The following is a 21,321-nucleotide window of genomic DNA, read 5'->3' as shown; positions in this document are numbered from 1 at the left end:
GAGCGGTTCGGTGCTGGGGTTGTGTGTGTGTTCTGAAGGGGAGCGGTTCGGCGCTGGGGTTGTGTGAGTGTGTTCTGAAGGGGAGCGGTTCGGCGCTGGGGTTGTGTGAGTGTGTTCTGAAGGGGAGCGGTTCGGTGCTGGGGTTGTGTGAGTGTGTTCTGAAGGGGAGCGGTTCGGTGCTGGGGTTGTGTGAGTGTGTTCTGAAGGGGAGCGGTTCGGCGCTGGGGTTGTGTGAGTTCTGAAGGGGAGCGGTTCGGCGCTGGGGTTGTGTGTGTGTTCTGAAGGGGAGCGGTTGTGTGAGTGTGTTCTGAAGGGGAGGGGGTTGTGTGAGTGTGTTCTGAAGGGGAGGGGGTTGTGTGAGTGTGTTCTGAAGGGGAGTGGTTCGGTGCTGGGGTTGTGTGAGTGTGTTCTGAAGGGGAGCGGTTGTGTGAGTGTGTTCTGAAGGGGAGCGGTTCGGCGCTGGGGTTGTGTGAGTGTTCTGAAGGGGAGCGGTTGTGTGAGTGTGTTCTGAAGGGGAGCGGTTCGGCGCTGGGGTTGTGTGAGTGTTCTGAAGGGGAGCGGTTGTGTGAGTGTGTTCTGAAGGGGAGCGGTTCGGCGCTGGGGTTGTGTGAGTGTTCTGAAGGGGAGCGGTTCGGCGCTGGGGTTGTGTGAGTGTTCTGAAGGGGAGCGGTTCGGCGCTGGGGTTGTGTGAGTGTTCTGAAGGGGAGCGGTTCGGCGCTGGGCTCTTATGTAAGACGCCCACACGCTCGCTCGCGCGCGCAGTGCAGATGAGCTCAGCAGTTCTGCTGTGGCGTGCTACAGACCCGTTGCTGCAGAGCTCTCTGTGGGCTCTCGTCCAGCTGCAGTTTAACTGCCGTCGCCTTGTCCAAATCACCCCACTCCTCTACTATGGAGTGTACAAGTTGTATACGGCTTGTGTACTCCATAGTAGGCAAGTTTGCTTATTCAAGTTAGTTTGCAATGCGACTTCAGCCACCTTGAGGACACCTGACCTCATCCAACTCTGCGTGAGCATATACAAGTGGGAAAGTGCCACTAATTGCGTTAACGTACTTCAGCATTTTCAACCCGGTTCCTTTTGGCTCACAGATGATGAAAGCTTTCAGGCCAGAACAATAGAACTGGGTCTTCATCAGTATGCACCCATAAAACTCTGTTCCAGACTGATGATGCATGCAACTTGGTCTCAGTCTATGGCTTCCTGGAAAGCTTGGACAGTTTACTAGACTGGGAATGAACTGCCCACCAGATCTGCCCCCCCCAAGTCTTGCGGTTTTCTGCCTGTATATTCTGAAAGATTCCTTAGAGGTGACCGTCCAATACTGTATAATAACTACAAGTACAGCCCAGCAGTGAAAATATTTTATTAGTATTGTAGGGCTGAGCATCACCCTGGTTTTCTGTAGGCCTTGATGTCTACTAGAAATCAGTTTTTTTTTTTAATTGTGCGTATATATATTGTGCGTATTTAATGGAATGTGTTTTAGCTGTAAACTAGTCTCTGGTCTGTGCAGTAAATGGTCAGGGTGGCCTTCTGGAATCCATCTTAAAATCTGCCCTCAGGCCCCAGGTAACTTTTTTGTGAGAGGAACTAAAACCGAGCCAAATGTGAGGGTGTGTAGTTCTGTTGGTGGGAGGGGATGGTTGGATGTGTAGTTCTGTTGATGGGAGGGGATGGTTGGGTGTGTAGTTCTGTTGGTGGGAGGGGATGGTTGGATGTGTAGTTCTGTTGGTGGGAGGGGATGGTTGGGTGTGTAGTTCTGTTGATGGGAGGGGATGGTTGGATGTGTAGTTCTGTTGGTGGGAGGGGATGGTTGGATGTGTAGTTCTGTTGGTGGTGGGAGGGGATGGTTGGATGTGTAGTTCTGGTGGTGAGAGGGGATGGTTGGGTGTGTAGTTCTGTTGATGGGAGGGGATGGTTGGATGTGTAGTTCTGTTGGTGGGAGGGGATGGTTGGATGTGTAGTTCTTTTGATGGGAGGGGATGGTTGGGTGTGTAGTTCTGTTGGTGGGAGGGGATGGTTGGATGTGTAGTTCTGTTGATGGGAGGGGATGGTTGGATGTGTAGTTCTGTTGATGGGAGGGGATGGTTGGGTGTGTAGTTCTGTTGGTGGGAGGGGATGGTTGGATGTGTAGTTCTGTTGGTGGGAGGGGATGGTTGGGTGTGTAGTTCTGTTGATGGGAGGGGATGGTTGGATGTGTAGTTCTGTTGGTGGGAGGGGATGGTTGGATGTGTAGTTCTGTTGGTGGTGGGAGGGGATGGTTGGATGTGTAGTTCTGGTGGTGAGAGGGGATGGTTGGGTGTGTAGTTCTGTTGGTGGGAGGGGATGGTTGGATGTGTAGTTCTGTTGGTGGGAGGGGATGGTTGGATGTGTAGTTCTGTTGGTGGTGGGAGGGGATGGTTGGATGTGTAGTTCTGGTGGTGGGAGGGGATGGTTGGGTGTGTAGTTCTGTTGGTAGGAGGGGATGGTTGGGTGTGTAGTTCTGTTGGTGGGAGGGGATGGTTGGATGTGTAGTTCTGTTGGTGGGAGGGGATGGTTGGGTGTAGTTCTGTTGGTAGGAGGGGATGGTTGGATGTGTAGTTCTGTTGGTGGGAGGGGATGGTTGGATGTGTAGTTCTGTTGGTGGGAGGGGATGGTTGGATGTGTAGTTCTGTCGGTGGTGAGAGGGGATGGTTGGGTGTGTAGTTCTGTTGGTAGGAGGGGATGGTTGGATGTGTAGTTCTGTTGGTGGGAGGGGATGGCTGGGTGTGTAGTTCTGTTGGTAGGAGGGGATGGTTGGATGTGTAGTTCTGTTGGTGGGAGGGGATGGTTGGATGTGTAGTTCTGTTGGTGGGAGGGGATGGTTGGATGTGTAGTTCTGTTGGTGGGAGGGGATGGTTGGATGTGTAGTTCTGTTGGTGGGAGGGGATGGTTGGATGTGTAGTTCTGTCGGTGGTGAGAGGGGATGGTTGGGTGTGTAGTTCTGTTGGTAGGAGGGGATGGTTGGATGTGTAGTTCTGTCGGTGGTGGGAGGGGATGGTTGGATGAGTAGTTCTGTCGATGGTGGGAGGGGATGGTTGGATGTGTAGTTCTGTCTGTGGTGGGAGGGGATGGTTGGATGTGTAGTTCTGTCGATGGTGGGAGGGGATGGTTGGATGTGTAGTTCTGTTGGTGGTGGGAGGGGATGGTTGGATGTGTAGTTCTGTTGGTGGGAGGGGATGGTTGGGTGTGTAGTTCTGTTGGTGGGAGGGGATGGTTGGGTGTGTAGTTCTGTTGGTGGGAGGGGATGGTTGGATGTGTAGTTCTGTTGGTGGTGGGAGGGGATGGCTGGGTGTGTAGTTCTGTTGGTGGGAGGGTATGGTTGGATGTGTAGTTCTGTTGGTGGTGGGAGGGGATGGTTGGATGTGTAGTTCTGTCGGTGGTGGGAGGGGATGGTTGGGTGTGTAGTTCTGTTGGTGGGAGGGGATGGTTGGATGTGTAGTTCTGTTGGTGGTGGGAGGGGATGGCTGGATGTGTAGTTCTGTCGATGGTGGGAGGGGATGGTTGGATGTGTAGTTCTGTTGGTGGTGGGAGGGTATGGTTGGATGTGTAGTTCTGTTGGTGGTGGGAGGGGATGGTTGGATGTGTAGTTCTGTTGGTGGTGGGAGGGGATGGTTGGATGTGTAGTTCTGTTGGTGGGAGGGGATGGTTGGATGTGTAGTTCTGTCGGTGGGAGGGGATGGTTGGATGACTTGCCTTCCCTTTGATAGAACGTCAGGAGAGGAGAGGGGAGGGGAGGACAAAAATTGGCTCAGGAAAATAACATGAGCTGCGAGACTCCGATCAGTGTGTTCCTTCAGAGCGTCTGCTTTCGGCGTTGCCGCCCCAAAGTGGTGACGGGAGTGATGACTAGTTTCTTCTAAAGTCATCCCATATGGAAGATGGTGCACTACTCACACAAAACACACACAAAAAACACTTGGGCAGATGTCTGCTCTGCTGCTGCTCAGAGCTTGGTGTCAAAAATAAATTTCTGCACAGCATGATGTGCAAGTTGCCTTTTTGGGAATGCAAGATGAAAACAGTGTAGATTTAATTTTCCAGCAGTGGTTTAATGAATGTCTTTCTTTCAAATTAAGAAAAATAAGGCTTCCATTTGGATATTATGGCTTCATATCACCATGTTCAGCTTGTTGCATGTTAAATATTTGTACAACATGGTAGTATACAAAACGTGACTTAAATTGCTGTAGACTGGCGATATGAATTCAGCAGGCTCTGGCATTCCAGATGGGTGGGAATTTCCATTTGCCAAAACATTTCCATGACTAGACAAAACATTGTTACATGATTTTTTTTTTAAATAATTAAGGAAGAAACCAACATGAACCAAGCCCATATGTGATTCATGCTGCCACCTACTGACACAGACTAGGACATGCATATCCATTTGAGCTACCAAGGAAGAATTCAAACACCGTACTGAAATAAAATCAATCTTTCTAGGACAATCAGGACACCAATTTTTATTCACAGACTACACATAACAAGATTATGCACTTCTTTCAAAATACTCTCTTCAAAGATGCAAAGGATGTTGCATTCATAAATTCCAAAATGGAAAGGACACAATGATTTTAAGATTGAGCATCCCAAGTGGCAGAGGTGAAACAGCCAGCTTGGGAGAGGCATGCCTTCCTACAAGAATGACAGTTGGCTCATTCCAGGAAATATGACGGTCTCGGTAAGTACTGCACAAACAGTACAAAATGGATATGCTGAAGACAGCCAGTTTTTTTTCTTTCTTTTTTTTCCCTTAAAACCCGCTCCCTGCCAAACAGTCATGGCTTCATCCAAATTATAGGACTAAAAGCGCACGCAAAAACCCAACAGCCTCCATAAGCATCCTGGGTAGGGGAAAGCCCAGCTCTCCAGTTCCCTTATTTGGCTCTCAAATGCTGCTGGCATGAACTGCGTTCCCTGGGCCTGGGGAGGGAAGCGTGTTCTAGGTCTCAGGAAGGGGGAACGCCAGGGGTGGAGGGTGGTGGGAGGTGGGAGGTGGGGGTCACTCACAAAAAGCGCTGCATCACTCGTCCTCCCTGTACACAGAAGCGATTAGTCTCTCCGGTCTGGGAAGATGTTATAGCCCAGCTCTGCCATGGCTCCTGTCAGAAGGGCCCAAAGGGGGATGCAGACGAACGTCACCTTGATCTCCGTGAGCTTCTCCAGCCTGGCGCACAGCGTGAGGCAGAAGGCCAACTTCAGCAGCATGGCCGCCAGGTACCAGGCCTTCTTTCGCAAGTCCTGCGAGCCGTTGCGCGGGTCGTAGCCCGGCTTGCAGCGTCCGGCCATTTTCACCGCCAGCATGAGGAGGAGGATGGCGTCGAAGATCCAGACGGGGAGGAAGATGAGAAACCAGTTCCAGTGGACCTTCTCATCCAGCTTCAGCACGAGCATTATGAGGAAGAACAGGGTGAAGATCCATGTGAGCAGCACTCTCTGTGCTAGGGACATTCTCATTTAAAATGACTTGCAGGAACCCCCCTGCAAGCCCCTGCAGAATAGGAGTGCGGCCAGCCCTGAGGTTGGAGCAAGGGACAAACATTAACATTTTATCCTCAGGCCAAGTGGAATTTCTTTGTGCACATACATGCATGCATGCAAGCAGTATTAGACCCATGCTGACGGTGAAGTCTCTTGTATCCCAAATCACGAAGTTGACGTGCCCTGTAAGACTTGTCTGGAACGTGACCAACACTGCAGACTTTACAGGTTAGTGGTTGTGTCAACATCACGATTGAGCAAACACCAATAAATAATACGTTTAATAAAGCAACTCCTGTCCATCTGTTCCAGATATACAAAAGCTCAATCCACCTACAACGGATAAGCACATCAAATATGAAAATGACATGGGTAAAATGATAACAAGTATGTTAAGGGGTATCCATGTACTGAAGACTTTCTTGGTCAAAATCAATAGCTAGCCATCTATCAAGATAATGTTGGTAGCATACTGAATTGCAAGCTTGCCTTTGGATAAAAGTACAAAACAGCAGCTACACAACTCAGTAAACATCTTACAAATAGTACCATGAAGTTACCTAAATAGCCAGCTATTTAGCTCAAATATAACGTTGCACTTCTGGTGAATGTAGCAAACTGCCTAGCTAGCCTAGCTAGCCAGCGAACAAGCAAACTTCTGACTGCGTGTAAACAGGAAGCAGGCCTGGAAGCTCGTTGTGATTTTGTGGAAAGTTATACTCATTATCCATTCGTTGCATTCAAGATAAATTGGCCATGCAATTACATTAGCAAGGTAAATGAGTATCTGTCAACCAAGCTAGATATTTAGCTAGCAGTGAGCTAGTGTATCCGCTAGCTAGCTAACCTAGCCACTGCTAGATTGATAAAGTACCTAGACAAACACTATGGAACGAGTTAACGTTTCGTTTGTTTGCTACATTAGTGAGCAGTTCCATATTAATTCCAGATATAGATATAATTAGTTACCCGTCAACTAGCTAAGCCAAAGTAATTTGACATCGGATTGGCCACCTGATTATCCTGGCTGGTCAGTAACCCTGGCACTACGAAGGTATCTAGTTAGCTAGCGTTAGCAAGCTAAATAAAATCTTGTATTACTTACGTCACTGGGATGTCCTGACAGCTTAACTTTCCCTTTTGTCGTCCTTTAAGCACAACCGTCGTTTGATTCTACCAAGTAAACCATGTCTTTTCTTTAAAAATGATCGCGAATTAGCTTTTTACGGACCATTTTCCTTCGATTTCTCTTCCTGATACCCTGCCCACTTAGGTAAAACCAACAAAAAAAATCATATTGTCGACTACTATTGGTTATTACAGTATTTTCGTTGGCCGCTTGAAATAGCCCATTGGATTAAACAGCTGTCAATTATTATTTTCTGCATTCTGATTTGAAGAAAGAAAATTGATATCATTTCCGGTGAGAAAGGTTTTTACCGTAAAATGCATAATATTTGTACACATTACAAATGGGAAATTATTCATTTTAAAGAAAATATTTTTCCTTCTATACTACCATCAAATTCTTTGTGCAATTTCATTACGTTTTTGTTATTTAAAAAAAATCTCCTTCACTTCAGTTAACCTAAATATAATAGATGTATACAATATACATTACATTGACTGGATTACCAATTGAAATGGGTTATTTCAATAGGGTGGGTTGTTGCATATTGAAAACTGTAGTGATTTTCTTTTCAACATTTTATTTGGTGTATTGTTTGTTGCATATTTGTCGACAGGAAATAAATTTACAGAACAGTGTTTCGCATTGAGGCTTTGTTGTGCAATATAATACGTATGCGCGGTTATTTATCGCGCTAGTATTGCGTTCCGTCATTTTGAAGATCGTTGTGCCCTTGTAAAAGAGCAGCGGGGTGTCTGCCAGGTGAGGAGCTAAGCTCCACAAAGATAACGTGTGGCTATTTTTGTCGCATGCCATTTTCAATTTACTCAATGTCACACTGTTGCTGTTGCCTGATGATCAAGCCAAGGTGCCCGAAGCTTAGAACCGTGCGTGTGTTCATGTAGGATAGTTTTCACGTACAACCAGTAGAGGTCATCAGAATAGCATTGATTGTGCGCAAGTCTTTTCCGACACTTTCAATAAGTAGGTAAGGATGCGCTGCGTTTGATATGTAAAAACCAGTCACTGCACAGGGACAGATGGCAGATGATTAGTAGCACAGTAATGGATGGTGCAGAAAGGAATGATGGGAGGGGTGAATGTTCAGAATATTTACAATTAGGGATAAAATATGAATTTGATTTTTAATTACGAAATAAGGTGAAGGATTTACCAGTCCTCTGTGGATCTAAAATTAAGCAATTTTTTTTATTAAACATCATTTTTCTTAAATAGATTGGGAAATGTAAATAGGAACTCGATGTTGAAAATGCAGATAAAATATGTTTTCTTTTTTTCGATCAGTATTCATTCATTACAATGTAGTATAGTCTATACTTTTAATAAAGTAGGCTACATTCACATTATTTGAAACACTTTAAAAATATTTGAATCACTCTTGATAAAAATGTTGTTCTTGAGAATTACGCATTTTCCTATTATCAAACAAATGTGTGTACAATAATTGAGTGAGTTGCTTGCCCCAAAAGAACCATAGAACAGCCTAACCACCAAATAACGCTCATCTCAGCGATTACAACCTAAATGTAAGTGCGCATGTATTCTGTCCATGTCGGCAAGAAGCGGGACGTGTGGTAGTATTTATACAGTAAACGGATTGGAGGTCAGTGAAAGAAAAAAAATTGCACTGACTGATATGCGAAGCCGTGTATGACAGTGTCACTGACAGATTAAAAACGAGTATATCTAATATCTCCGTCAGACACATCAACTGCCTGGATGCCGACGTGAAGCCAGTACTGCCGGAAACACATCAAGGTAGTTAAGTGCTCAACATTATATTCGTATGTTAATTTAGCTAGCTACATAGCTAGCTACCCAGTACCCACATTCATTGCCAGCTTGTTAATCAAAACGGGGTTTAAGCTTTTCGTCGCTGAGCTAACGTTAGCTAGCAAGAAGTCTGAACATGTAACGTTAGCTAATGTGCGTTTGCAGATAAATCCGGTAGACTAGTCGGCTGGATATTTAACCGACAAACGTACATCTGGCAGTTAAACTAACGTTAGCTGGACAACGTTGGATTCTATGAAGTTGCTACCGAGTGAGACAACGAGACCGAAGCGCAGATTTGCACAAGACCGTTAGCCAGCTAACATTACATCGCCTCTTCGAATCTAACGTTAGCTGGCTAGCTATATTAATTGGGAAAGGGACAAGATGCTATTATCACGGTGTTGGCCAGCAGTTGTCATTTCAGTTTTGTTGCTAGCGAACCTTATAGCAACACAGATGCTTGCCATTGGGCGCATGGTCTGGCTTCATGTGTCTTTTTTTGTCTTCAGAGCAGACACGACAGCTAATGTTAGCGCAATTAGTAGCCAGTGTTAAGTTACATTTATGACCTCGCGCTAATGACATCAATCACTGCCTGAACATAATGCATCTGAGTTAGTTTGATCGACCCCATCGTAATAGGTGGGGGGTTAGGGTAGACAGTGCACTTCACTGCAGCTGACTTTTATCCCAGTAAATTAGCCTACATTTTATTATTAACTTGCTATTTTAAATTGTAATGTAAAATGCCTAATTTCCTTGCCTCATTAATGTCAGATCGTGCTTGCAATTTTGTTGTGTTTAGCTTCATTCCAAACTAGCCAATTCCTCCCAAGTTAAGTACATGCTTAGTCTAAGGCTAATATTTGTGTGCTCTTTCAGCTCAAAGCTCAAAGCAGAGGATGTGCCGATGGCATTGTTCTAGTGGTGTAACATCGGCAATATCAACTAGAAACTGCATGTAGTTACATTGATCGTTAATTAGGCAAACAACTGCTAGCAAGTCAAATGCACTAACAAGTGCTGTGTTGTAAACGCGAAGGTTGTCTCGCTTCTGTGGCTTTTCAGCTGTAATGCTGTTGTTTTTATATCTAAATTTGCGTGGTTCGGGGTTGAGCCATTTCGTTTGTGTTTATGAAACGGAAGGCACCCTTCTGAAAAAACGGCTCAAGCTAGGTATTGCAACGGTTGCTGGTTGACCAGTTCAACCAGCTCCATATTCAACATGCTTTGACCAGCTCAAGCTAGGTTTTGAAACAGCTGGTAGGCGGTCATTTCAAGCTGGTCATAGCTGGACTTTACACCAAGGTACTGCATGGTTGCCATAACTTAATTGTGACGCGCTTTACCCTGCTCGTTTTCCCCCTACCTCCGCTTTTGTTAAAGGCCGACAAGCCTACCCCCCACCCCTGTGCCAACAGTAATCACTTCCTGTTGTCTTTCACACATCTGTTTCTTAAATGGGTTCCATCAGTTGGTGGCATATTAAAACATCATGACCTCCCCCGCCACAGTTCACGGGAACGGTCACGAGTATCAGCTGAATCGATGAACTAAATTCAGCCTGCATATTTCTCTTGTGGTCTGCTGCACGTCCGCGCACTGTCTCTCTTCTATATCACGGATTTGTGACAGTGCCGGTCTTCTACCTCAAATTGAAGGATGTAGAATTCTTCATCTTTTAGCTGGCGTCTCCACCGATGGTCAGACGAGTGTCTGCGTTCACTTACAAGCACATTACCGCTAGTGATCGTTATTTCTCACCATCAACACTGATGAGCCATTTGTTTTCTAGGCTCATCCAGTAGCCCTCATTCCCTTGATTAAGGCTGAAGATCGTATTGTTTATTTATTAGCGTGACACAGACTAAATAAAATGCCGCCAGTGTGGGATTAAAAACTGAATTAAAAACCTACAGTATATAGTCCTAGATACGGCCTATTTTTTAAAAATATCATATCTGTGTCTCTTGGTCTGCACTAGTATGGTGATCCAATTAGTGTGTTTGGTTCCGGGCTATATTTCTGTTGTAATTGTCTGTAGAGCAATAGCGTAGTGTATTCACGGTATTATGGGTTGGGTAATGGCTGTCCTAGTTGCATAAGGTCATGGAGACATGCCTAGGTCTATTTTTAGTCTGGTAAAAAAAAAGCCTTCTATTCCTGGATATGGTGCTAATCAGATGAGGGAAAGTAGTTAAGGTGTAGAGGTATTTTGGGAGTTTTTTCAGGAGACCATCTCTTGCATAACATGCAAAAGGCTATTTTGTCAGAAGGCTATATTCCGTTATCTCCTCTTTTCCAGGGGGACCAGGTGTCGGATCCCCCTCCCAACACACACACACACACACACACACACACACACACACACACACACACACACACCTTTCCTTAGAGATAAATCTGTTTTGAGATTCTCTTGTCTTGTTTTGTGAGTCAAGCACAGTTTTCCAGTCTTGCCCTCCTGTCGCACTTGTGAAATTCAGTTTTTCTGACAGCACTCTAAGACAAGTTGGATGATTATTATCATCATTATTATTTAATCAGATTTTTTAAATAAAGGAGAACAACCTGGTACTGTAGCCAACATAAACCGTGTTCAGTGGCTGTATTCATGGTGATTGCACAAGAAGAAACTCGGTTCTTGATGGTTTAGGGAAGAGGGAACCCAAGAGGTGAGCTCTTACGTGAGAAATGCTTTGTCATACTTCTGTAACATTTTTTAAACATCCTGCGAATGTAAAATTTTATGTGAAAAGTAAATATTGTTTTCATTCCAAAACATAATTGTAGTTGCTGATCCTCTGTATTTCGGCTGAGTTCATGCAGCAGTTCTGGTTACCCCTCTGTGCTCAGCCATTTGATCATGAGCTACAGAATGTGGCTTGGCCACAGTGTCGCTTGAGGAAATGGATATCAAGCTGAAAAACCGAATTAGCAGCATCTTTGATTTCTTGTCACTGTCGCTGAATGTTTGTTGCTGTAAGAGTCAGTTAGGCGACTGCCAGCAGACTGCAACGCCTGTATTAGTCTAACTCTAAACTAAGTGGCCAGATTGGTAACCTGTCACAGCCTGGCCAGGACCACACTATAATTTATTTAATAAGTAATTGAGTATGCTTAATTTTATTTGCAGTATGTATAGCTGAAGACACCCGTGCGCCGCCAGTGTCGAGTCCCTGTAATGCTCTCGGCGGTGGGCCCGGGTTGTGCACTGGGCGGTCGGTTGTCCCCCTTCGCGAGGCTCGATCACAGACCTCAGCCACACATGGCGCAGAGTGTTACCTGTGACTCGGTCAGCTGCCGGGCTGCTGGCCCAGCTGTTGCTGACACCAGGGCCGGGGGACCCGCCGTTAGCGTTAGCGCTTAGCGCCGGGCTGGCACCGGTGCCGTCTGATTCATCCTCGCCTTTGAAAAATGTGCCATTTCCGTACCCCTCGGCGACCCACCGATTCCAGCATAACATCCTCAGCCCTTCAAAGGGAAAACAGAAGTGACATGTTGAGAGACTTCAAAGAATCGTTAAAGTGTTTATTGTGTTTGTGTCAGGGTAACGGAGGGGGAAAAATAGAAATGATTAATGAGATGAGTTTAATGAATGCCTTAATACATTTTGAGTGCAACAAGTACAGGAAATGTGTTTGCAGGCGATTGTGCATGCAACAAAGTTGCCTTTCTGTGCAGTGGAGCAGGCAATGCACAGTGTGTGTGTGTGTGTATGTGCGTGTGTTCATGTGTGTGTGCGTGCGTGCGTGTGTGTGTGTGTGTGTGCGTGTGTGTGTGCGTATGTGTGTGTGTGTTCATGTGTGTGTGCCTGTGTGTCTGTGTGTGCATGCATGTGTTCGTGTGTGTGTGTGTGTGTCTGTATGTATGTGCATGTGTTCATGTGTGCGTCGGTCTGTATGTATGTGCATGTGTTCATGTGTGCGTGCGTTTGTGTCTGCGTGTGCACTGTGCATGCGTGTGCGTGCCTGTGCTCTGTGTTTCCCTGCTCCTCTCCCAGCTGTGTGCAGTGCCAGGTCCGTGCAGCTGGGATCTCTGGCTGGTTATCTGCAGTGCTGCAGCGCTCTCCTTCCTGAAGCCAGGCGCAGCAGATGGCCTGACTGATCCATGCTGTGGTTTAGCCTCCCTGCTGAGGTCCTGTGCCTCTGCTTAGCCCCGGCCCGGCCCAGTTTGGCACTGAAACGAGGCTCTGAGCTGGAGGCAGTGGGCCTGAGCACTGGAGCTCGGGCCCTAATGTGTGGCCCTAAGCTGTGATCTGCACTGTCAGCAGCCTGAAGACCCTGTAGTGGCAGGGGGTTGTGTGGGGGTCAGGCAGGGGTAAGGGGGCGAGGAGGGTCTCGTATTTCAAAGCGGGGGACTCTGCAGGAGACGGGGCCCTGAATATAGATACAGCCACTGGTGATTGAAAACAAAGGGTCCATTAAGCCCTTATTATTTACAGGGTGAGTGCCTGTGCGTTTTAATGCAGCGCTCTGCTGAGCTTCGTTTAGCCATTTCTGAAATGCGCTTACAATGCACTCGTAAATACACTGCCAGCCAGCGTCTTATAAGTAAAAGGCGTCAAGACTATGGAAATGTTATTTGTCTCCATTAGAAATGGGGAAGTAGGCTATGTACAGTGGCACACGTGTCCATTACATGGATGTAGTATTTATTAATAATTATCAGGCCCCGACGTACTATTAGGCCTATATGTCAAGTGTGTAAGGACCAGGAAGTTTGAACGTTTACTGAACTCTTCAACTGTATAACTGAGATTAGCAGTCAGCTGAACGGCCTTCTCTCCCCCCCAGTGTGGGAGCAGGCTGTAATGTTTAGCCCGGGGGAAAGCTTGCTCTCAGGAGGTGGTGTGGGGTCGGGTTGTTGGTTAGCTGCCATTCAGGATGAACGCTTTGTTTACTGTGAGGTCTGTGGAAATGCTAATTCTAGTGAAGGCGCCCCGGGGAATTGTGGCGGCACTAAGCCTGGACTTTCCGCTCCATCCCACTTGGGCTAGTCCTATTCCGAAATGGTGCAATTGCTTTCTTAAGCCGGTAGCGTACCTGTAATGTGATCAGTCGATTGTGGACAGCGCCATCTAGCCGTGACCATGCAGCATAGCGTCCGCTTGGCGTGCCGGGTCCACCTGGAGTCCGCTCCCATTGATCGCAGGTCATGCACAGCCTCTGCAGGCAGCCAACCAGGACCTGTTCCTGGCCTGAACCAATCGCGTGCAGCCCATGCCCATGGCCATGCCAAGCACCGGATTTGAGACGGATTTAACGGTAACACGTCCGCACCCAGCCACACGGCAGTCTCCATGCACACATTACAGAATACTGTTGTGCTGCAAGGGTACTCGGGACATTGGACAGCCTGGAAGAGTTGTGTAGCGTTAAAAATAAACCAACACGGCGCGTCAAGAGTTTGTAATGTCTAGAACTTGGAATGCTGGAACACTTAGAGTCCGGTCCGAGGGCGTCATGTGATCGCGGATGCAGAAAATTTCGCAACAGAAGAAGAATACCGGAACGCATGGTCTTTTTCGGGACCTGAAACCAGACGTGTCTCGAAGTGGAAATGGTATCTGCGCTGTGCCTCTGGTGTGCTGCGGTATGCACAGAGCTGCCTCCGGAGGAAACCACAGTGCTGACTGCGCTCGGCTGCGTCTGCCGGCTGATTGCAGGTTCAACTTACATCGGGCCGCTTCCCGGTCCTGCTCCTCTGATCTCCCCCCTCCTTAACAATTCAAATAAATCGCACTTAACAATTACTGTGCTCTGGCACAAGGTACGCCGCTGTGGAAGGAGAGGCTCTTTTAACATTTAGCATGCTGTACTGAGTATGCATTCACTTCCTGTACTCAGTATGCATTCACTTCCTGTACTCAGTATGCATTCACTTCCTGTACTCAGTACGCATTCACTTCCTGTACTCAGTATGTATTCACATGCTGTACTTAGTATGCATTCACATGCTGTACTCAGTATGCATTCACTTCCTGTACTCAGTATGCATTCACTTCCTGTACTCAGTACGCATTCACTTCCTGTACTCAGTATGTATTCACATGCTGTACTTAGTATGCATTCACATGCTGTACTTGGTATGCCGTACGCCTTGCTGAAGAGTCGCCATTCCCAGGCAGAAGCTAGGCTCGGCTACCTGCCTGTTTTACATTTTGATTTGATAATTAAAATAGGGAGCTGTGAATTATAAAGAGGAATTAAGACGTGGCACAGTCCCCGGCCTGTGAAAGACTCATGGTGATTGCAGTGTTATGGAAATCGGGGCGGGGAGGGGATGTAAATTCTCCCCACAGCCTGCAGCCCTGTGAGTGCAGACAGGCCTCTCCATCAGAATGAAAAAGAGGAGGTTTCAGCGCATAAACAAAACCCTTACTGCGAGCCACGCTCCGATTACCGTTTTGAATGTTTTTTTTTTTTGTTTCCCCGACGCGCACGATCTGCTGGGTGCGACGGAGGAATTGCTGCTGCGGTTTATTTCCTTTCTGCCCGTCGCTGTGATTCTCCGGTCACGCACAGCGGCCGAATGAAGGACAAGCGTGTAAATCCTAATTGGGTGGAAGAGCTCATCTACATACGCCTTCTCTTTTCACATTTTGGAGGCTGTGCGCTGCATGATGTCGAACAGATTCTCAATATGAACGCAAAAGCTTTGCATTTTGCTGCGTTACGTCACTGAAATTTCAAATTTGCTTGTCAGACTGCATGATTGATGATGCCTTGCATAGCTCCCATCTGACGTGTTGTCCATTAACAGCTGGATGGTCTTCCTTACCTTGCCCAAGGACACAGCCACACTCTCCTGGGAATCAAAGCGGGAACCTTTTCGAGTCCTGTTTGGCTTGTCTCACAGATGCATTGGGGTCGAGTGCAGTGACGTGCCAAACAATCTGGGCTTCTGCACATATGGTGTCCCTTACAAAGGGATGCTATCCAATCATATGCATTCTCCTTATCTCATTGCGCAATAATTGTTATCTAGGAAGCATATCCAATCAGCTGTGTTCTCCCTGGCCCATTGTGAAAGCATTGATGCTCAGGGAGAGGATCCAATTGGCTGTGTACTTTTTGTCTTTCTGTCAATCAGGGATGGCATCTTATCCACTATGTCCACTGCTAGTGGCGTTGCATGTTACAGGGGCGGCCTGTAGCGTAGTGGTTAAGGTAAATGACTGGGACACACAAGGTCGGTGGTTCTAATCCCAGTGTAGCCACAATAAGATCCGCACAGCCGTTGGGCCCTTGAGCAAGGCCCTTAACCCTGCATTGCTCCAGGGGAGGATTGTCTCCTGCTTAGTCTAATCAACTGTACGTCGCTCTGGATGAGAGCGTCTGCCAAATGCCAATAATGTAATGTAATGTAAATGTTGAGACCTGCTGCTCATGAAATGGACCTCCTGTAGATAAGAATGCTTTACCATGCTGTCGCCCCCATAATAACTTTCCTACTTTATCACTGTTTTAACTGCGGCAGTTATGGGAAAAGCTCTTGGGGGGGGGGGGGGGGGGGGGGGGGGGGGTATATGGAGATGAATACCAAGACTGGTTCAAGGTATCATACCTACAGCTACGGTAATAAAAAAACAACAATAATAATAATAATAATAATCATTATCATCATCGTTAAGCAACCGAAGTAGACTTAGAAGGAATGAGACTTATTGTACATATATAAAGAAGATGTACAAAAGTGGATCAGAGATGCTGTTCTGTGATTTCTGTGCTATTCTTCTGCATATTTTTGGAGTGGCGTCTAAATAAAGGCATGGGTGGGAGAACGCGGAGCGGTGCTGGGAATAGACGTTGGCCAGACTGCAGTGAGCCCAGGTCCTGCCCCGGGTTGCTGTGGCGAGCGATGTTGCCATTGCAGGCCTTTCCGAGATGCACCCTGCTGTGCCGCCTCAGAGTCTGCACACAAAGGGTTCTCTGGCGTTTTTCTCCACAGAGGAACCCGTTTCAGCTCTTTACGGAACCTCCTGCCGTGGGCGTGAAGCGCGAAAGCTCGCAGACAAAGAATAATTTTACCTGACCTAGAAGAACCCTTGCAACTAGATGTGGGTTCTTCTATGGAACCGCAGCGTTCCATTTGGACCCATTTTTGTGTCTGTAAATGTGTGTGTCTGCTTGCAGGCCTGTCCTAAAACGCCGTGCTTGCAGTGCTGTCAGATGGGATCTCTGCATGTGCGCTTTGATTTTGCAGTAGTCAGCACTACGTATGAGTGAATTAATCTGTTGCCCATTTCATTGCGGTTCAGGCATGTCAAGATTCACCTCAGTGTTTCGAGCCTCTACCATGAAAAACCACAGCCATGCCGTGTGCGTGCTGCAAATTTCAACTTCCTTTCCACTTCTGAAGCTCTCATCTATTTATGATCTTAGCAATGAAAGCGAGTGCTAGTCCTGGAAAATTACCACATTGTAAGCATGTCTTCTGATAATGTGACAATCGTTGTGACGCAAGGCATAAAAAAATGGGTGATCATCAAGTAACATTACTGACTTAGGCTAATATACATATACAAGTAATTGACAAATCGTAAAACGAATGTTTTTATGGATTCGCTGATGTGGAATTTGACGGGACGTTTCGTGCTTAATGAGAGTGTAGGAGCACACCGTGTGCGGGTCTATAGGTCAGTCAGGGATCACGTCGCACCTCTGCGGTCAGCCGATCCTCCCTCACGCACGCGAGCGCCCGTGGAAACTGTAAAATATCACACCGGCAGCGCTCTGCACCTGTGCGGGTACCTGCGTAAGCCCTCCCCCCCCCAAACATCCTAATCAGTTCAGCCTGCCCCTTGGCCACGGCTGTGTTTTTCTGGTGTAGGGTTACAGATCAGGGCCTTTCAGGGAGATCAGCTCGCCACGCCTGACCGCGCCTGTATGATGCGTGGCGGTGTGCTGTCAGCGGGCGCCCGATGCAGCTTTCATAAGGGCTGACACTCAGAACGCCAAGCGCTCTAAATAAGTAAACGAGATCCTGCCGCTCACCTCCGTCAATGCTGGAGGTGTCAGTCAGGGAGGAACCTGAGCCGGGCTCTCTCTGTGTGTGTGTGTGTGTGTGTGTGTGTGTGTGTGTGTGTGTGTGTGTGTGTGTGTGTGTGTGTGTGTGTGTGTGTGTGTGTGTGTGTGTGTGTGTGTGTGTGTGTGTGTGTGTGTGTGTGTGTGTGTGTGTGTGTGTGTGTGTGTGTGTGTGTGTGTGTGTGTGTGTGTGTGAGTTCTCTTGCTGTTCTGTATTTCTCTGCCGGGCTCTGCGGTGCATGGCGTCGCATCCCAGAGTGCACCTGGCCTTTTACTGTGCTGTTAACAGCCGGGGTTAAGTACCCTGATAAGGGGCCCAGAGGCGCTGGTCACACAGGTGCACCGTGGGTATGCGCTGGCCGGGTGTAACGAACCGAATTAACACATTTAGAGACACGGGAGTCAGTGGGTCATGTTGTATTCTCTGATTCAGCCTCCAGCGAACCTCTTGGTCTGTTGACAGCCCGCAGAACCCTTTGCCCTCGAGAGGCTCGTGAGAGGGGATTGTAATTAATGACTCAATTATAATGCATACATTTATGCGTGAAAAAATTAACTGGAATACAGAACTGAAGCTTCAGATTAATTTGCATGAAGGGTTGAGTAATGTTATTCAGCCCTTTTCAAGTGAATGCCAGATTGTGTGTGTGTGTGTGTGTGTGTGTGTGTGTGTGTGTGTGATTGATAGATGGAATAACCTCTTGCAAATGCAGTCAATTAGAGGTTTACTTGGTTGGCCAGCTTTGCATTGCAAATCATGTTTACGGTATTAAAACATTTCCATCTCATGCCTCAATCCAGCCCTGCATCTCAAACAATCTTTTTATGGTTTTATGCGTTGATACAATTCACTGATTTAAACCAGACTGCTTCCAATCCCCATGTCCTGCAAATATGAAACTTTAGAGGGTTAATGTTGAGTTAAATGCTTAATTTAGATTTTTTTTTTTTCAATTGTTGATCTGTTTGGTTAGCATGTTTCTAGCAATACATTTTTTTTAATGTTGGAGGACCGTTTCTACTTCCGTTGTTAAAGTCTTTGAGCATGTCTATCTACCTCCACCAGTAAGCCCAGAAGGGAATACTTGGGAGAAGTGAAAACATGATCATAATACAGATAAAATGTAAGATCTATATTAGTGTCAGTTTGAAACCTTAGTATCACGTCAAACTTAAAAGGGACTTTTTGACTTAAGTTCTCTGCACTGTCCTATTAGTGCTATGTTCTAATTACAGTACTTTGCGAGCTTTGAAGCGTGTCTCGCTGAATGATGGCTTTCCCAAACCCAAGGAGGGATTCACTGAGCAGGACCTTGTAAATCACAGGAAGACTACTGAAGAGAGTAACGAGATTGTGCTGCCTAACTGAAGCGTTGCAGGTCCACTGGCCAAAACGGAGCGCATTCACCAAGGCACAAAGTAGCACGTTGTGAGTGTGCTTCATTTAAAGCCTACTACTGCGCTGCACCAGAAGGCCACCAGCATCAGCCGGCAGAGTCCAGGGTTTGCCCTGACCTCCCTCTCTCTCTTAGGGGAGTGATGCCCTTCTTCTCAGGCAAAGGCTGGTTGTCTTTGTTCGGCATGAAGAATTGGCGGGGGACTTGGCTCAGGTGGTAAGAGCAGTTGTCTGACAGTTGCCGGTTCGATCCTCGGCCCAGGGTGTGTCGAAGTGTCCCTGAGCAAGACAGCTGACCCCCCAAATGCTCCTGAGGAGCTGGTTGGTGCCTTGCATGGCAGCCAATCGCCGTTGGTGTGTGGCCAATCGCCGTTGGTGTGTGAGTGTGTGAATGGGTGAATGAGAAGCAATCAATTGTACAGCGCTTTGGATAAAGGAGCTATATAAATGCCGACCATTTACCATTTACTAGGGCTGTCCTAGTTGGTGAGTGAAAGGGGAGGTGGCGAAGGGTGCCTTTATTTTCTACAGTACAGAGTCCCCCTAAGACCCAAACCGTCCCAGGCTTTTACAGAACAGCATCTCTATACCCCTAAATCATCACAGGGTTGCTACTAGGGCACTGGGCACAGTGGCTGGTGCATCCCAAAGTTCAGCAGCCAATTTCACTGCTTTACCAGAAGAGTAGATCTTTAGAACAGCACCCCCAAGTGATTGGTGGTTGCCTGCCAAAGTGACTGGTAGAGAACCAAAACTTACCAGCCACAGATTAAATTTAGCAGCATTTGGCTGGTGGCTGGTGTTCATTTCCCAGTTCCCACTTCTACACTACAAGCTCCCCCGATACCCCCAAAACATTCCTATGGCAGGGTCGTGTGTCATTGAAAACCCCCCTGCTTGGCCATACGCACACACACACACTTGTCGACAGGCTATTTGCAGGACGAGCGTGTGTGTTTCTGCAAGTAACACTGCACCCCACATTAAAAATGCACCGTCCTGTGTGTCGGGTTACGCATCACGAGTTGCATGCTTGCGGCCGAGTCCTTTTTTCCAGTTCGGAAAACTCACAGGGACTGCAGGGGCAGTTGGACCACCCTACTGCGCCGTACAGTCTCGTACAGGTTTGTGCGATGGCAAAAGAGTACAAAATGGCCTCGCAGAGAATGAAGCTGTGCTGTGTTTGACGCGCGGTGCCCAGAAACCTGAGACATGTCCGCCCGCTGGTACAGCGCGTTCACTGCCGTGCCGCCTCATCATCGTCCTGCTCCTAACAGATGTTTGCATAATGTTTATTGCCGCCATTATCTAAGCGCTGCTGCTCCTTAATCTGCCAGTCAGAGAGTGGGGCGGGCTGCAGGAGAAGGCCACCGCTTTGCTCTGACGCTGTCCGTGGCAACCGCCATTATGTACAGGTGCTGCTCCAAGCTGGCGGCCATCTTACATTCCCCGTGGGTCTAGTACCCATTCGGTTGAGGACGGTGGAGTTTGGTCACACCGGCCACGCTGGTGGGCATTCACAGATACTTCCTTCTAAGGCTCATTAAGTTACATCCTCATAGACACCGTGACCTGTTTTCAGGGTTCTGGACCGGCCAGTGTTTGGACCATTGCGGACGCTCTTTGTCGAACGGCGTGTGGATTTCTACTAACGCAATGTTTCTGTGCGCAAAAAAACAAAGGTAAATGTGTAACGCCGGATATGTCACACCGCAATAAGTGCAAATGGACAATGTCAGTGAGGGAAAACGGATGCCCCAGATGTAGGTTCGGCTCAAATATCAGCGCCTAAAACCACAGGCCGTCTCCGCTTCCTGGTTCACTGGTGTGCGCGATTTGCATAGTGAAAGCGTGTGTGTGTCCTGTGACCAGCGGTTCACCCGCATGCCACTATCGCGGCAGATCCGCGCACTCGAGCTGAAGTGTTCACTCCTCCGTTAGGCTCACCTGTACGGCCTGCGGGCCACTCAGCTCCCGGAGAGAGAGGGCCCTGTCTCTCAGCCGTCTCCCCAGTTAGCATGTGGGCATCCGCTGCGTCGCCGGGAGGGACTGGGGTTGCAGTAAACCTGGACGAGTTGGCACACGCTTTCTCTGGTGGTCAGTTCAGTCCAGCGTCCCCTGTCAGACGGGACGATACGCTAGCAGGTAGCGCCATTGTGGGCTGAGCCGTTGGGTGTGTTTTCCCCCTCAGACCACAGCTCTATGAGCAGAGCCCCGCGGTGACGGAGACAGTGAATCAAATCAATTCAATATTATTTTTATGGCGCTTTTTGCAGAAAACTGTCGCAAAGATGCTTTACGTAGTGGTAGAAAAAGAGCCAAAACAGATGAAAAAAAAACCCCAGGCTTAAACCCAAATCGCAAGCACATGTGGTAAAAATAAATAAAAAATAAAATATGAGTGGGGAGAAAGACCCTCAAACAGTTGCGATGGGAAGAAACCTGGAGAAGAACCTGGGCATAGAGG

The 21,321-nt window shown here is 47.5% G+C and overlaps 2 protein-coding genes across 5 annotated transcripts in view; one reads left to right on the top strand and one right to left on the bottom strand.

Annotated features, from left to right (window-relative positions):
- Nucleotides 1–4,469: 4,469 nt before the first annotated feature.
- Nucleotides 4,470–6,797, bottom strand: tmem60 (transmembrane protein 60). 2 transcript variants are annotated; one of them, XM_061251530.1, is made up of 2 exons: nucleotides 6,609–6,797; nucleotides 4,470–5,538 (listed from the first exon to the last, which is right to left on the bottom strand). In XM_061251530.1, exon 2 carries the CDS (start codon nucleotides 5,477–5,479, stop codon nucleotides 5,075–5,077), a length of 405 nt encoding a protein of 134 aa, XP_061107514.1. In that variant the 5' UTR covers nucleotides 5,480–5,538; nucleotides 6,609–6,797; the 3' UTR covers nucleotides 4,470–5,074. The 2 variants fall into 2 exon arrangements, with proteins under 2 accessions (XP_061107514.1, XP_061107515.1); XM_061251531.1 differs by lacking the exon at nucleotides 6,609–6,797 and adding an exon at nucleotides 6,473–6,557.
- Nucleotides 6,798–8,269: 1,472 nt separating this feature from the next.
- Nucleotides 8,270–21,321, top strand: part of LOC133134905 (protein PHTF2-like) — a 59,045-nt gene continuing 45,993 nt past the window's right edge. For all 3 annotated transcript variants that reach the window (XM_061251498.1, XM_061251499.1, XM_061251496.1), the window contains exon 1: nucleotides 8,270–8,411. The gene's annotated coding sequence lies outside the window, so the exon portion shown is untranslated. The remainder of the gene's footprint in view (nucleotides 8,412–21,321) is intronic.

The sequence above is a fragment of the Conger conger genome, chromosome 8 (assembly GCF_963514075.1).
Source record: "Conger conger chromosome 8, fConCon1.1, whole genome shotgun sequence".
NCBI lineage: Eukaryota > Metazoa > Chordata > Actinopteri > Anguilliformes > Congridae > Conger > Conger conger.
The sequence above is the reverse complement of the archived record's forward strand: the minus strand, read 5'-3'. Positions and strand labels throughout refer to the sequence as shown.